At 38.6% G+C, this 17533-nt stretch overlaps 1 protein-coding gene across 2 annotated transcripts in view; it reads left to right on the forward strand.

The window, feature by feature from the left end:
• Positions 1-17533, forward strand: part of MORC3 (MORC family CW-type zinc finger 3) — a 41793-nt gene that overhangs the window by 14508 nt on the left and 9752 nt on the right. The window contains exons 1-13 of one of the 2 annotated variants that reach the window (XM_070466965.1): positions 237-530; positions 685-817; positions 1752-1965; positions 2504-2652; positions 4092-4239; positions 6362-6490; positions 6691-6813; positions 10208-10305; positions 11692-11796; positions 13166-13288; positions 13396-13470; positions 14301-14346; positions 15520-15686. In XM_070466965.1, the coding sequence (XP_070323066.1) occupies positions 786-817; positions 1752-1965; positions 2504-2652; positions 4092-4239; positions 6362-6490; positions 6691-6813; positions 10208-10305; positions 11692-11796; positions 13166-13288; positions 13396-13470; positions 14301-14346; positions 15520-15686 (1409 nt within the window). In that variant the 5' untranslated portion in view covers positions 237-530; positions 685-785. Of the gene's footprint in view, positions 1-236; positions 531-684; positions 818-1751; positions 1966-2503; positions 2653-4091; positions 4240-6361; positions 6491-6690; positions 6814-10207; positions 10306-11691; positions 11797-13165; positions 13289-13395; positions 13471-14300; positions 14347-15519; positions 15687-17533 lie in introns of those variants that run through there. The other variant, XM_070466964.1, reaches the window with a different exon arrangement.

Genomic DNA, 17533 nt, shown 5'->3' on the forward strand with positions numbered 1-17533 from the left:
GGCTTTGATCTCTCGGTTGGGAAAACTCCCTGGAGAGAGGAATGGCTACCCACTCTAGTATTGTTGCTTGGAGAACTCCATGTACAAAGGAGCCTGGCGGGCTACAATTCATGGTGTTGCAGAGTAGACACCACTAGACGACTAACTTTCATGAAGATGATAAAAATGTACCTGTCGTCAGAGGCTTATATTAGATTAAAAAGGGCTAAAATTTTAAGAACTGTGTAGAAGGTGGACTTTCATCTGTGTATAGGTTATCGTACTGCTTTCTCATTCACTCAGTAATCCTGTGTGGACCTTCCATACCAACTTGAAGTGCTGTTGACACTCGGCTCTAAGTTTCCTTTATGATAGCTAGGCTAGTTCTTTGGGCCGAGACCTTCCTGTCTTAACCATCTCTTCGTCGCAGTGCTTCTTTTGGTTTCACACTTCCATAGTGTCGCGGGTTCCCGCCCCCATCCTCTGTGTGACGAATGGAGAGCTGTCGATAATTCCGTAAGAGTCAGCGAGTGATATACAGCATGGTGCAGGTTAGTTTCATGTCGAATTTCAGACGTTCGGGAACATTTCAGCTGTTAAAGTTTCCTTAAAACATATTCTGTTGCTGGTTATAAAGGGTTGTTCAAAACTGATTGCTCTTCTTTAAAATCCAAAATCAAAATTTCTCAAACTTGTGTTTCCCAGATAATGCTTATGACCCTGATGTGAATGCTAAACAGATATGGATTGACAAAACAGTGATAAATGACTGTATATGCCTGACATTCACTGATAATGGGAACGGTATGACTTCAGACAAATTACATAAAATGCTAAGGTATGTAAAAGCGTCACACTCCTTAAAATCATTGTTTTTACCTAGTTGAAGTGTTTCATGTGTCATACTCATCGCCTGTAGTTCCTGTTTTTTAAACATGAGATGTACCCACAGTGTGCTCTGTTCTGTAAGTCTTCCATTGTTTTCTATCAATGTTAGGTTATTAGGCAGTCCCGGCCATTCTCATCATCCCTGCCATGTCTTCACTTACCTAAATTCCCCCGTTCCTTTAGAGTTGTAGTACATTGTCCTCTCTTTGTGCTTTAGTAGAAAAATAGTTTTGGCTACCATATCCAATAAAACTTAACACTTTGGAGATGGAAACTAGTAATTTTCAAGTGATTCAAGGATGAGGAAGTAGCATAGTCACAAGGTCTTGGGCTCTAGGGCAAAGAACAGGATGTCAGAATGAACCCAGATGTACCTGACGTGGAAGCTAACACACGTCGTACAAGAGCGAGATGGAGGGAGGTTTGGAGCAGAGGCCCCTCTGCTGTCCTCCAGCGCTCCTCACGCTGCCAGAGAGGCGGGTTCTCCCCACTAGGAGGGAGACGGGAAGGCTCAAGGTCCCAGAGGCCTCAGCTCCTTCATCCATCTAGCTGGGCTGTGCCAGGCAGGGAGCTGCTGTGTTAGTGTGTGTGTGGCAACCCAGTCCAGTATCCTTGCCTGGGAAATCCCATGGACAGAGGAGCCTGGTGGGCTACATTCCACGGAGTCGCAAAGAGTGGGACACGGCTGAGTGAGTGAAAAGCAGCAACAGTCCTTCCATCCCTATAGTGTGGATTTGGCTTCCTTCATCTCAGAGATGGGGAGACACATCAGTACAGATCATCCAGCAAGGAAGGGTAGGGCTGGCATTCAGACTTAGGCATTTTACTTGATATTAACAATGTTTGAACTCAAATAAATGAAGATTATACTTTTTTCTTTTTAGCTTTGGCTTCAGTGAGAAAGTCACCATGAATGATCATGTCCCAGTTGGATTGTATGGAAATGGCTTCAAGTCAGGTTCTATGCGTTTGGGTAAAGATGCAATGGTTTTTACCAAAAATGGAGAAAGCATGAGCGTGGGTTTCTTGTCTCAGACGTACTTGGAAGTCATAAAAGCAGAACATGTTGTTGTCCCAATCGTGGCTTTCAACAGACACCATATCCTTTTGATTTTGAAATTAAAACTGAGGAAATAAGTCTGGACCATTCCGTCCTTTTGGCCTCCTCTGGGTTCTTGTTTTTAATCATACCTTCCGTTCTAGCTCTTGTTCCTGTCCACTGCTTCTGCTCTGCGTCTGGGCTAAATGTTTCTCCCTCTCTGACCTTTGTTGGAATTGTGCCATGGAAATACTCAACATAAGGCGGTTGCATTTTTATTAAGCTTCCCAGAGCTCACCTTTTTATTTCAGTCTTTTTGTGGTCAGTAAGACTTAACGGTCTGGCTTGAAATTTTCACCAACAACCATGAAAAACAAGATATCTCTAGGAAAATATATTCTGTATAAACGTTCAAATATTTGAAATCACTAAATTCGTTAGGAGTCATAATATACTTGTTCATATTTCTTGTTGTTCATTTGAAATCACACTGTGATTTTAAAATTTAGAGGATAATTTAGTAGTTTTTCAGTTTGAGTTGGTTTCCATATTATAATTGAAAAATGGTGTTGGTCTAAGTCTTTAACTTAAAATATACGACAGGTATTAAATTCAACAGAATCAAAAGCGAGCCTTGCTGCAATTCTGGAACATTCTCTATTTTCTAAGGAACAGCAGTTACTGGCAGAACTTGATGCTATCATAGGCAAGAAGGGAACCAGGATCATCATTTGGAATCTCAGAAGGTAAGTGAAACAGTAGCCCTCAGCTGGTTAACCATTTGGGAAGTAAAGTGCATGGAGTAATTTCATTATGTTCATCCATTGTTATACCAAGTGGAAATGTATTGGAAGGGCTTCATTTTATGGCATATTTAATGATTTACCTTGTCCCAAATGTGTTTCATTGAGGTTTCTTTGGCTTCAATTTGAGATAATTTTATATTGTTATAAATAAATTTCCTGGCCCTGCCACTGTATCTACATAGCACTGTTTTTTTTGCTCTTGGTTATACTATCCCTCGCCTCAAAAAAAAAAAAAAAAGACATGACAAGATAAAGCCCAGCCAACAAGTCCCAACTTGGTAAAGTTAGAAAAATCCTTTTGGTTCATTACATAAAGCTAAGCATGATTCAGTATCTGTTGAGAAAAGTAATATAGATGAGACTTCTGTGTTGCTAAATCTTTGTGAGGATAAAATCCTTTCCAGATGAAGCTATGAACTTTAGAGTGAGTGTATAATATTGAGAGATCTAATTGATCTGTTGAACTGTAAGAGTTAAGCAGAAAGAGTGATAATCTTAAAATCCTTTAATTCTTATGCTTTTCTAACCTCTTGCATTCCCTTTTTCTTTTCTCTTCCTTTTTCCCTGCCCCTCCCATCCTCACCCCCATTTTTTTTTTTAAACTTAATTTTGAGGTACTTGCAGACTCCTTTGAAGTTGTAAGAAATCTCAGGTTCTCCTTCCCTAGGTTCCCCCCAGTGGTAACATCTTGAAACACTGTAGTAAGAGTACTGTTGATACATTGATACAGTAAGGACATTTTCATCAACTCAGGATCCTTTTTATATTCACACCCACTCCTTAATCCCTGGCAACTGCTAACATGTTTCTGTGTCTTTGTCATTTTAAAGAATGTTATTATATAACTGGAGTCACATAGTGTGAAACCTTTTGGGATTGGGTGTTTTCATTCAGCTTAATTTTCTGAGGATTCATACAGGTCCTTGTGTGTGTCTGCTCCCTTCCTTGCTGAGTAGTAGTAGTGCGTTGTCTGCATGGACCACAGTGTGTTTACCAGTCTAGTTGTTTACAATTTTCAGTTACTACAAGCAAAGCTGTAAAATAAGTGCATAGAGGTTTTGTGGGAATATGGTCGTCATTTTATTGGATAAATGCCCAGGAGTGTAATTGCTGGATCACATGGTAGTTGCTTGTTTAGTTTTTTATGCTATTAGAATGTGGCTCTCTCATTTGACATTCCCACTGGCAACATGTGAGTAAATAGTGTTTCTGCACCTTCCTGGATTCCTTTTCTTCCTTCCTTCCTTCCTTCCTCCAGCTCCTCAGATCTTGACTCTTACCATGTATTTGTTTGTGCTTTGTTTTGTTAACGAAAGGTTACTTGCTTGCTTCTCTTATGATGAAGTTAATATTTAGCTCTTTAAAAAAATTTTTTACAGCTACAAAAGTGCAACAGAGTTTGATTTTGATAAGGATAAATATGACATCAGAATTCCAGAAGATTTAGATGAGACAGCAGGGAAGAAAGGGTACAAGAAACAAGAAAGGATGGACCAAATAGCCCCTGAGAGTGACTATTCCCTGAGGGTATGTATTCTGCTCTCTGTGGGAGTGAGAAAACCATCAAATAATGGAAATTATATTATCCACTTGTGTTATAAATGCTGCCAGAAATCTCTAAATGAAAGTGTCTCAGACATGAAACAAATGTATTAAATTTGTCATGCTCGTTGGCTGTTTTATTTTTTTAGAAAAGTTTTTAAATTGTGAAGTCATCAGGTCTAACTGTGGTTGTAAAAGTTCTTTCACTGTGTGATTAATTATTTGAATTAGAAATACTAGAATCAAGATGCCCTGATGACCATATTGGTTAATTCAATCAAAATACCAAATTGTCTTTTTTAAAAATTAAAATATTCTAGAACACACGCATTAATCGGTACTCTAAAGCAGTGTTACGGATAGCTTACATATAATGCACATTAATATAATTTTGTGGTAAATATCTCAGATCTGACCTGAAAGTGGGTTATGCTTCTAAGATTGAAGGAATTAATATCTCAGTATAACAATGTTGATATGAGAATAATATTGTTTCTTAGTCACTATGAGACATACAATACTGACTTTCCCCGCCCCCTCCCCCCTCCCTTTTTTTTCCCCCCTTTCGGTCAACCACATCATGGCGTGTTGGATCTTAGTTCCCCAACCAGGAACTAAATGGGGCTTCCATGTCCCCTGCAGTGGGAGTGCAGGGTCCTAATTACTGGACCTCCAGAGACTTTCCCCATTCCCTTTTTTTGCATTAAAATTATCTCATAACCCAAGCTAAGGATACATTTGACATTGACAGGTTTACTGTTTAAGTTGTTCTGAGATTCTAGCAATTACAATGGCAGAAGTTACTATTCCTTGCCATATCCCATTGTGATAGGGAAGTATGTCTTAGTGGTTAAAAAGTCTTGCTCAAGAATCTCTAGAGGCAGCCAGAGCAGATGGAATAGTTTTAGTATACCACAAAGTAAAATGTTTTGAAATATCATTAATGAATTTTATAAATGACAAAACACTACTTTTGAAATCAGGAGTCAGGAGGGAAAAAGTAAGAGAAATGTTCAAATTTTAGTTTTGTATTGAGTTTTTCATATTAATAGATCCTTATTGAGTTGTTCAATTCATTTCCTTTAGAGATTTCTGATAGCTTGCAGACAGGCACAAGAGATCATATTTTAACATGTTTTAGGATGCTAAGTTTGATCACGACTCTCAAGTATCTAAGCTTTGATGCGTTAAGAATTGAAAACACACTTACCCTCGCAGTGCAGTGGTGAGGACTGGCGCTTCCAAACTGCGATCCATTCCGGTTCAGTCCCTGGTCAGGGTCCTAAAAAAATAAAGAAAAAGGAATTGAAAGCACATTTGGAGGACTGCTGATTGTTACAATTCCATATGGAAAAAGTGTTGTTTGTCCACTCCACTTAAATATTGCTGCATTTTTTTTTTCCTTTTCAAACTTACAATAGTCTCCTTTGTTTATATTAGATTTTTGCTTATTTGTGCACAAGTAAAATTTATTGATGCTTTAAAATTATAATAACAAAATATGTTTTTGATAGCAGAGTCAGAAAATATAGGTCCTTTTTTGTATACATAGACATTTTTTAAAATTTTATTTATTTATTTTAATTGGAGGATAATTCCTTCACAGTCTTGTGGTGGTTTTTGCCATACATCAGCATGAATAAGCCACGGGTGCACGTGTCTCCCCCCTCCCCCTCCCTTCCCACCACTTCTCTCTGGGTTGTCCCAGAGTACTGACTTTGAGTGCCCTGCTTCATGCATTGAATTTGCACTGGTCATCTATTAAAATGAGATCATATCATACATGCTCTTTTTAAACTTTTTTCCATATAACTTAGCAACATCTGTGTAGGTCGGTTGATTGTTTTCTGTAAACCCTTTTTACTGGCTCCAGTATATTGAGCTTGCTTGTTTACTGGCTCCATTATATTGAGCTTGTTTTTAATACAGTAATCAAATGCTAACTAAAGCACCTTTATAGTCTGTAGTATTTTATTGAAGAGTTAGTGAGTCTTTTATTGTCAAAGCACTGAGCTAGCCTTCTTTTTAAAAACATATGTAAGTAATGTTGAACAAATCCATTGGTAATTGTTCGGAAATAACAGTCAATTGTTGTGTGTCTTTGCAGGCTTACTGCAGTATATTGTATCTAAAGCCACGAATGCAGATCATCTTGCGTGGACAGAAAGTAAAGACCCAGCTGGTTTCGAAGAGTCTTGCCTACATTGAACGTGATATTTATCGACCCAAGTTTTTAGTATCCTTTTTTGTTACGATGCTGTATATATATATAGAGAGAGAGATCAAGTGTATTTCCCTTCCCCATTTCTCTTTTTATCCTGACAGATTCTAATCCTGTCCAACTTTGCCTTTAATGCACCTTTGAACTCAATGAAATAGAGAGGATGAATTAAAGGAAGTGAAATGGTGTATTCAGAATTTTCCTTAACATTTAAGACTAATAAAACTGTGAGAATTACTTTTGGATTCAATTGCCGAAATAAAGATCATTATGGAATAATGATGTATCACAGAAATAGACTCATCAAAGCTTATGAAAAAGTTGGATGTCAGTTAAGGGTAAGCTTATATCTGAAAATGTCTGAATCTTTTATAAAAGTTAGGATAACATGTTACAGGTCAAACGTGAAATAATGTGCTTTTTGCCTAATGATTTTTTTTTTTTTTGTCTTAAAATATTTATTTACTTGGCTGCACTGTTTCTTAGTTGTGGGATGTGGGATTTCTTCACTGTGGCATGTAGGATCTTAGTTGCTGTATGTGGGATCTAGGTCCCTGAACAGGGATGGAACCCAGGGCCCCTGCATTGAGAATGCGGCATCTTAGCCGCTGGACCACCGTGGAAGCCCCCTGCCCTTGCCTCGTGACTTCTGATGTCAGTGTTTTTAACAGCATTCGTGTGGTGCTTGACCGTAGAGCACTTGTGTATTGTTTTCTCATTTGGTCTTGAATATCATCTTACAAAGAGGACAGAGCCTTTTCTCTGATTTACAGATGAGGAAATTGGGGCTCATACGTAGCTTGCCCTGGATCTAAAGATGAGTGTGGCTCTCAGACACAAATGCAGATCTTGTTGCTGCACTTGGATGAGGATCCTGGGTTATTTTATGCGAGAATAAACTTGATCAGTTTTAATTTGTTGTTGCTGCAGTAGCCTAAAAAATAGTATCTGATAGGTGATTTACTTTTCTGGAGTTAGTTCCTAAATATGTTAGAATTTTCCTCCTAAACCCCTTTCTTTTTTGTAGAGTTCAGTTTAGGATGATGAACATTGCCTACTGTGTCTGTCTGTTTATCTTTTACATGTTTCCACAGAGGGGTTTTTTTTTGATGTGTGTGTGTTAAGAATTTAGTGTTAAATTCTGAAATTCAGCTTTGTTAAAAAGACTTAAAGTCTAGGCATATTTTGTTTTCCAGTTCCATGATTTTCATTTTCTGTTCATTTCATTTTGTTCTGAATTCTTTGCAACAGTGTGGATGGACCTAAAGAGTATTATTCTTAGTGAAATATATTAGAAAAAGACAAAAGACTGTATATTATCACTTACATGTGGAGTTAAAAAAAATAAACAACTCAATGAATGTAATAAAACAGAAAAAGACTCAGATATGGAGAAGAAATTAGTGATTACCAGTGGGGACAGGGTGGTGGGGAGAGATGGGGTAGGGGATTAAGAGGTACAGACTACTATGTATAAAATAAGCTATAAGGATGTATTGTACAGCACAGGAAATGTAGCCAATGTTTAATAATAACTTTAAATGGAGTATAATTAAAAATATTGGATATATCATATACCTGTAACTAACATAGTATTGTAAATCAGCTATACTTCAGTTTTTCAAATTGGGTTTCAAAAAAACCAATAGTGTCTGCTACAAAATACACATTTTTTTTCTTTTAATGAATTTGATGTAAGATGTGTAGCTCATTTTTCCAACCCAGCTAAATTTGTGTTATTTTTGGTTAAGTTTGACTTTGTTAAAAAATAAGCTTTTACAGCCAACTTTTAATGTTTTTCTGTACCAAAAGATGAACTGGTTCTAGTATTTGGATTCAGTAAACAATTTATTAAGTATTTGGTATGATTTGCCATGATAGATGTTCAGCAGAAAAAGAGGAAAAGATACGCATGTCCCCAGAGCTCTTTTTGCTGAGGGGAATATGGTATCTATCTCCTTGGAGCATCAGGCGTCCCTCATAGCTCAGTTGGTAAAGAATTAGCCTGCAGTGCGGGAGACCCCGGTTCAATTCCTGGGTCAGGAAGATCCCCTGGAGAAGGGATAGGCTACCCACTCCAGTATTCTGGCCTGGAGAATTCCATGGACTGTATAGTCCATGGGATTGCAATGAGTTGAACACGACTGAGCAACTTTGACTTTTACTTGGAGCATCAGAATGGGCTTCTTGGAGAAAGCGGTGACTGAGAGGAGACTGTGTTAATTTACTATTTTGGAAAGTCTAACGAGTTTTCTAGGCCCAGAATAGGAGATCTGCAGAGGAAAAGAAAGAGGCTTCTGAGAGAATGGCAACCTTAAGGGAGTTATTTGGACCAGATGGGCTTCCCTGGTGGCTTAGCTATTAAAGAATCCGCCCAGCAATTTTGAAGAGTCTCCTGCATTGCAGGAGACCTGGGTTCGATCCCCGGGTTAGAAAGATCCCCTGGAGAAGGGAAAGGCTACCCAATCCAGTATTCTGGCCTGGAGAAATCCATAGACTGTATAAACCATGGGGTCGCAAAGAGGCAGACACTTGACTGAAGGACTTTCACTTTCACTTTGGACCAGATGATAATTGTGAATGCAGTAATGGCGGGCGGGGGTGGGGGGGTGAAGAAGGTAAGGCCAGAAAGAACATGAAAAGAGCTACAAGCGAAGGGTGCTGTGATTTACAACTTGTATGAAATGAGAAGCCACTGATGGCTTTTAGTAGAGTCACATTGTGATTAGGTTTTTACGGTTTTGTCTATAGCTCTTATCTATGAAAATTTTCATCTTATAAGTCAGTATTTCACTTTTATCATTGTACTTAAGACTACAATTATGAACAAAATACACATGTTGATTACATATAGATAATCAGAATATGATTCAGATACGTTGAGTTCAATATTTTAGCTAGCAAGTTTAAAAAATAAATTAGGTCAGTTGAATTTAAAGTTTTTATTTCATCACAGCAATTGAATGCTTAACTTTGGATAAATGACTTTAATTTCTATCTAGCAAACTTATGGAATATTAATGTGCCAAAGCCTTTGCTGCTGCTGCTAAGTCACTTCAGTCGTGGCCAACTCTGTGCGACCCCGTAGACAGCAGCTCACCAGGCTCCCCCTTCCCTGGGATTTTCCAGGCAAGAACACTGGAGTGGGTTGCCATTTCCTCCTCCAATGCGTGAAAGTGAAGTCGCTCAGTCGTGTCCAACTCCTATCGACCCCATGGACTGCAGCCCACCGGGCTCTTCCGTCCATGGGATTTTTCCAGGCAAGAGTACTGGAGTGGGGTGCCATTGCCTTTGCTCTAGGCCCTGATATAGGAAGGAGTTAGTTGTGGTTTCTACCAGCTAAGATACTGCATCCCAGTAGAGAGGATCTTTTTTCATGTTGTATAAAACTGGGAATGATAGTACTTATCTAAGTGAATGCTTGACAGTGGAAGTCATTTTGGAGGAAAGCTATTAAATTTTTAGGAATTATCTCCCCCAGAAGTAAGTTACACTCCAGATACTGTTATTCAATCTAAATGTCATAAGAATCATGAGATAAAATATGGGAAAATGTTTCATAAAGCTCTTAAATTTTGGTGAAGGAATGATTGTTTTGAGCATCATGAAGGGTTTCCCTTGTAGCTCAGCTGCTAAAGAATCCATCTGCAATGCGGGAGTATCATATCTAATGTTTATTTATTTATTTTTCATATCTAATGTTTAAAATGCCAGTTTCATTTTATTTTTCAGGCAAACAACATGGGTGTTGGAGTAGTGGGGATTATAGACTGCTATTTCCTAAAACCAACTCATAATAAACAAGATTTTGATTATACTAATGAATACAGGTATGTTACTTATTAAAATGATTGATGACTGACTTTTTACAATTTATTTTGGAAATACTTCCTTAACTTTTTCTAAGCTGAATTTGTTTCTGTTTTGTGGGAGGCTTACCTAGAAAACACATGTAATCATTTTTTACCACCCTAGGAATTATATTCTACTCCATCACAAATAGAAATATATTCTCCTCTGCCTGTAATAGTGAAGTATTTCTGAGATTTATACTAAATAGAGGAAGTTCATGCTTTCTTGGTAACATTTTTTTGTGTATTATAAAATCTAGAAATTTCCATCTTGGATGGGAACTTCAAGAATGTTTAGTCCTCTGTACTTTAGACAAAAATACTCCTATCTTTTTTTTTTTTTTTCATTTATTACTCCTAAGAGTGATTAGAAGCCATAAAATAAATATGATCATGATTTTACTTGTAAATTTAGGAAGCATCAACAGCTGTCCTAGTGAGCATATATTATAAAATAGAGTGCAAACTTGTTATAAATAAAGAAAAATAAAGTGGAAGGAAGGGACTAATAGCAGAATCAGCAAATTATGAAACACATGATAGAGAAAATCAATAAATATATCATTCAGAGTGCAGTCCCGAGACTACAGCTACCTCTGTTATTTAAACAAAGAAAATACAAGGAGCTGTTAGCCACAGTAGTAGAGGGCGATTGCTCAGAGGGTTCAAAAGGACAGTAGCTTATCCAGAACTGTCAGATGCAAAACTACAACTGTTACCTCTGGGCTGAAAAAGAGTAGACAGTGAAGGAGCTAGGAGAGCGCTCCCAGTCCCGGAAGTCTGAGGCTCAGATCTTGGTAGAGGTTGTGACCGACAGGGGAACACACTACCCGCCATGGCAGGAAGCTTGCCAGAAGGCCTGGCCACTGTCCGTCTGTAGACATGGCCTGCTTTTGGCAGGGGATGTAGGCGGGCTTGGACTGAGCTGTCCCTGGAGGAGACCTGTCTCTGCCCAGGGGGTTTGTAGGCTGGAACAGTCTCTGCTGCTGGAGGGAAGAGCGTGGCCTGAGGGCATAGCTGGAGCTCCTCTGGAAGGGTCAGTGCACTGAAATTCAGAAAGCAATTGGTGGGTTGGTTGGCAACATACTTTCTCAGCAGAGGACCCCGAAGTACTCGTATTTTCTGTTTTATTCCTGTTGACCCTGGCTCTGTTCTGTGAACTTCTAAAGGTCCTCAGAGATTGCCATGACTCTGTGTTCTTACTTAACTGAACCTTTCGGAGAGCCCTCCACCCTGCCCTCCCCACCCCCAGTGTTCACATAATCGGTAAATACTAGGTTGCTTATGCTTTCTTTGTGTTTGACAAAAATTTAATCTTTATCATTTTTTTTCTTGAATTGATTTTGTAATTTACTTCTTTTTGAGGCTAACAATAACAGCACTGGGAGATAAGCTCAATGATTACTGGAATGAAATGAAAGTGAAAAAACATGCAGAATATCCTCTAAACTTGCCAGTTGAAGATATTCAGTAAGTGCATTTAAAAAATAATTGACTTTACTATCAGGATGTGGTATTGGAGGGCATGGCGATTGTACAGTGTTCATAAACTTTGGAATCTAATACGTAGTAAGAAATAAATCCCATAGCTCAAATCAGCATACTGTAAAATGAATGTATGCACTTATACACAAAAGATTCTCGAAACAGTATTTACCTGTATTATTAGTGTTGATAGCACTTACTTTATTTAAAAATGCTCATCTTGACCCACTAAAGTGACTTCGTGATCCACTAATGGGTTGTATCTCATAGTTTGAAAATCTCTGGTCTTGTGTAATAGGATCAGGAGTCTGAAGCCAGATTTCAGTTTACATTGTAGTTCTGCTTAAGTAGCTGTGTGACATTGAACGTGTTATTTGACCTAGTTTAAACTTCCATTTTATCGTTTGTAAAACGGGAACAATAATAGTCTTTACCTCCTAGAGTTGTAAGACTTAAAAGATAACAGTGCTCCTCAGTAAAACACATAAGCCCTCTGAATGAATAACAACTCTGTGTACTGATGGAAGGATGTCCGAGATAGGTAATGGGAAACAAAAAGGATGCAACTCAGTGTCTTAATTTTTCCATTGTGTATGTGTTTTTTTTTTTATTGTTCACACACATATGCATACTTTAATAAGCATAGAAAATTTATACCAGGATTAAAGAAATAAGCAGTAGTAACCTCCTGAAACAAAGGGTTTATATTTATTTTATAAAGTTCTGGATTGTTTGAAGTTTCTATAAAACCATTTAAATGTATTCTTAAAAGTTACCAGCATTAAGGTGAATTCATTGTATGTTAAAAGAGTCTACGTAAATTCTTTGCAGGATCATCGTAATTTTTGAATGATAAAAATGTGAAAGCCTTATTTTATAAACTAAAGAAATGCACAAATTTAAGTTGTTCAGAGATATGCTATAGTAGAGGGTAAAATGTAATATAGTTTAAAAATTGCTTAAATTGCAATAACACAACTTGCCTATTTTCTGTACTTGAGTTGTTATTGTGCTAAGAAGTATATTGGATTTGACACTACAGAGGCTAACTTAATATAAATTTCAGAGCAAGTCATTTGTAGTGTTTTCTTAGGTTTTTGAGTTTTTACTATAGAAAAAATTTATAATGTGCTGTTAAACAAGACATTTAAATCACTTTGTGTAAATGAGTCTGTCACTTCAATAGTAGCCAGAATTGTTTTTAAAAACTAATTGTCCACCAAAGTAGTTATGTTACAGAATTTTCAGGGACAGAATTAATAAGAGAATTTTTTGGGAGAAATGATGTGGCAAGTCCAGTGAAGTACTTAGGTCCGTATTTCCATGTTAGTATTGAATTGTTATTTTGTTACAGGAAACGTCCTGATCAGACATGGGTTCAATGTGATTCCTGTCTAAAGTGGCGAAAATTACCAGATGGGATAGATCAACTTCCAGAAAAATGGTATTGCTCCAATAACCCTGACCCACAGTTCAGGTACCATATAGTTGGTAGTACCCTTTTTTGGAAAGGCAGAAAGTACTGTTCAAGATGTATGAATAGGCGCTGGTGACGTGTTATTCCCATGTGATTTTTCTGACTAGAAATTGTGATGTTCCAGAAGAACCTGAAGATGAAGATGTGGTGCATCCCACTTATGAAAAAACCTACAAAAAGAAGTGAGTGTTGTCTGAAAGTATGTGGGAGAATAAAGCCCAGATCATTCGCAGTACTCTGTCTACAGTATCAGTCAATGCGTCTCTAAGAGACAGCAGGATAGCCACAAAAGATGACGACTCCAACAAGTGCTTTTTAAGTTTATGCAGTGGATACCTGCTGGTTATTGCTGTCCTGTCTACAAGATACTTTGCCTGTGCAGTATAGTTTTGTCTTTTTGGGCTAAACACCAATGAATCAGAAGTGAATACTGCCCTTTTAACAGAGAAAGTGAGACGTGTGCGCGTTACCAGTGTGAAGTTGACAACCCCTGTAAAAGGCCTGACTCTGTCCTGTGAGGAAGCCCATAAGGATAAATCCCTTTGGCTAGGGACATGGATCAGGAAAATTCCTGCTGGGTGGGATTTGTTGGGTGGAGAGCAGTGGTTTGTTTAGCTTAAGCAGAGTAAATAATGCGAATGGGCCTAGTGGAGAATAGAGGTGGAGAGAGAAGCTGGGAACAGCAGTGAGCCACGGGGAGCATTAGGCTAGCATGCCACTCATTTATGAAGATCGAGTTCATGAAGGTTTATAGTGCACTATTGATGATAACGTTTGAAGCAAGAGTGGAAGACATTAGGGTGTTTCTGAGATAAGAGGCAGAAAGCTCCCTGCCTCGGGCTTAGCACTTACTATAATGACACTGAAACAAAGTTCAGTGTACCTACCTGTCTTAGTGACTTCATAGTGAAGTGGCAAGTATGTCATTGGAAAACAGTTGAAAAATGAAGTAAATTTAAATTTGTTCATTTTTCTTTTTCTTTTCTCTCTCTCTCTCTCTTTTTTTTTTAAGAGACAGGGAAAAGTTCAGGATCAGACAACCGGAAACAGTCCCTCGGGTAATGAGGCCTTCCATATTACAGCTGTGTCCTGGATTGGGTGGTGATTAACTTAGTACTCAACTTTAAACTCAGGAGTTACATAGCAGATTGAAGCAATCTTGTTCATTCAGTTCACATTCTCTTCTCTTCTTGTACCTGCTTCTTACCCTTTTCCCCAACGCTGACTTCCTAACCCAACAACTTCACTCAAACGGTTCAGTTTTATTCTCAAGTTGGGCATCTGGGGAAAGGCAGATATTCTTTTAAGAATCTTCTCATTAGGTAGACAGTCAAGGAAAAAAATTCATAGGAACACCCTGGGTGCTGCATTCTAGTACTGACTTGGACCAGAGCTACATTGTTGACCCTCCCTCCCTTTCTCTCTCTCTATTTTTTTAACTGAAAGTATAGTTAATGTTGTAATACTAGTTTCAGGTGTGCAGCATGTGATTGAGAATTTTTACAGATAATACTCCAATAAAAGTCACTACAGAACGATGGCTGTAACTTCCTGTGCTGTACAATAATATAGCCTTCTCGCTTGTCTCTTACACACAGTTTGCCTCTCTTAATCCCACAGCCCTGTCTTGCTTAATGCTTAATGGTGTTGAGCTTTTTTTAGTGTCTAAGTAGGTAGTTGTACTTCTTATTTAGGAAGCTGTGGGCTGCTGCATTGGTATATGTATGCTTATCAATACATTGAGATGTTCTCTTATATAAAGGCTGAGGGTTTGAGAGTGAGAACAGAACTGGGAGAAAACGAATAGTGGGCTTAGGTTTTTTAAAGGCAGTGTCTTTGTGACTTTATCTTCAGTTTCTTTCTCTTGGGAAAATGTTTTTATTATGTATCTGTGTAAGCTCTCTATATAATCCAAGGTCAGCAAATCTTTCTGTAACAGGTCAGGTGGTATTTTTAGGCTCTGTGGACCACACATACAGTCTCTGTGGCGTATTCATTCTTTGCTTTGTTCATGCGTTTAAAAATGTGAAGCCAGTCTTGACTCACTTTCAGGCTGGACTTGGCTCTTTGTCACTCCCTGGTGTAGTGTACACTGTGCAACGATTTCTCGTGGTTAGGATAGTTCTCAGTGCCTTCTGGGGTATGGGGACAGGGAAGGAGTATTTTGTGTTTGGGACAGGACACATTTTAAAAATCTCTTTAAGATCAGTTTTTTTTTTTTCCTTCAACAGATTCATGCCGAACTCCTGTTTCCAAAAACCCCTGTGTCAAGTCAAACCTTTACTCCCGTTAAGGAAAGTGTTCCACGAGGACATCTTTCAGAAGTAGCAAATACTTACTCAACAAGGCTTATAAACCATCATCGAGGTTCACCCCAATCTGAACCTGAGAATAACAGGTCAGTCGCTAAAATGTGTTTTTCCATTTGGGAAACGAGTATGAGACAGCCTTTACTTGACAGTTTTATGGCAATAACGCACTTCTAAGAACGTGCAGTTTTTATGCATATTAAAAAAAAGTCTTACGGATGAGTTGGTTTTTGTTTAATCTCGAAGTCATGTCCGACTCTTGCGACCCCATGGACTATAGCCTGCCAGGCTCCTTCTGTTCGTGGGATTTCTCAGGCAAGGATACTAGAGTAGGTTGCCATTTCCTACATCAGGGGATCTTCCTGACCCAGGAATCAAACCCACGTCTCCTGCATTGGCAGGCGAATTCTTTACTGCTGCGTCACAAGGGAAGCCGTAAGGATGAGTTATTTTGCTTTTACTCTCTAAATGTACCTCTACCCTACTTATGTTACTGTTTAAATCAATTGAAAGAATATTGTTTTCATTGTGGGAATTAATCATATTATCACCTCTTTGCAATTCTGTATAGTGAAAAAATCCCTGCTTTTAAGATTATCACTATCTGAGCAAAGAAAAACATGAAGCAATAGCAGTTCACAGTACAAGAGTATAATATCAGGTGTGACCCATAAGTTCTCAGCATAGCCCATGACATGCTGTGTACTTTGGATGAGTGGATGGAAAAAGAAGAGGAAGATGTATGAGTGATAACGTGAATTGAACGGTTCCCTCTCTTGACCGGAATGGTCAGGGAATGCTTTATGATGAGGCGGTGCGAGGTTGTTTCCTGAAATTCTAAAAGTAGTGCTGTGCACAGGTTGCCCTTTGAAAGCGAATAGAAGGAACACAGGTGAAGAATGAAGTGTGTGATGCCAGTTAACTCATACATTAGACTCCGTCTGGATTTGTTTGAAGAGAAACACTGAAATGAGATTCTCTGAAATAGACCAGACATTCTGAGAGGTTTTTCTTTGATTTGTTAATTTCTTTATGTCTGTGCTGGGCCTTCGCCACCACGAGGGCTTTTTCTCTAGTTGTGGTGCATGGACCTCTTGTTGTGCAGTGGCCTCTCTACTCGTGCAGCAGGCTCCAGGGCTGGCGGGCTTCCATGGTCGTAGCACATGGACCCAGCAGTTGTGTCTGGACCCCGCTGCCCCAAGGTATGTGGGATCCTCTTGGATCAGGGGTTGAACCCACGTCTCCTGAACTGGCAGGTGGATTCTTTGCCACTGAGCCGCCAGGGAAGCCCTTCAAAAGAATTTTTGAAAATTGAGAAAAGATTCAAAATAACTGCGTTTATGCATATATACATCATGGAGGGCATGTTTTGAAATAGTTTGCTATTTATATATAGCCTACATTTTGAGGTCTTATTTTGTGTCTGGATTGCTGCTTAACTGAGAACATGTGTGAATTTTTTTTAAACTAGTCTCCATGATATTCTTGGCTTTTCTTTATAAAGCTGGTTCCAGACAAAGTAAGTAAAAAGTAAATTTTTTATAATGTTTACAGACAAGGTAATGGAATTTATCTTTGAAAGTAGACTGCCATCACTGGAGGAGGGTATGGCAGTCCACTTCAATACTCTTGCCTGGAGAATCCCATGGACAGAGGAGCCTGGTGGGCTACAGTCCATGGGGTCGCAAAGAGTCCAGCACGACTGAAGCAACTTGAGTGCACACACAGAGCCACCAAAGTGGTAGAAGAGAAGAGAGCAAGATTTTTCATTTGTAAACCTCTGTCCTTGAATTGATAGAGCCAGAGTCTGTGGGGAGATGGTTCCTAAACTAAGTCTTGACATACAAATAGGAATTAGCCTGGTATAAAAAAGAACAGGGCAACTTCCAATTAAATGCTCAACTGCTTGGATCACTCGACTGTCTCAGAACTTGGA

Source organism: Odocoileus virginianus, chromosome 4 (assembly GCF_023699985.2).
Source record: "Odocoileus virginianus isolate 20LAN1187 ecotype Illinois chromosome 4, Ovbor_1.2, whole genome shotgun sequence".
NCBI lineage: Eukaryota > Metazoa > Chordata > Mammalia > Artiodactyla > Cervidae > Odocoileus > Odocoileus virginianus.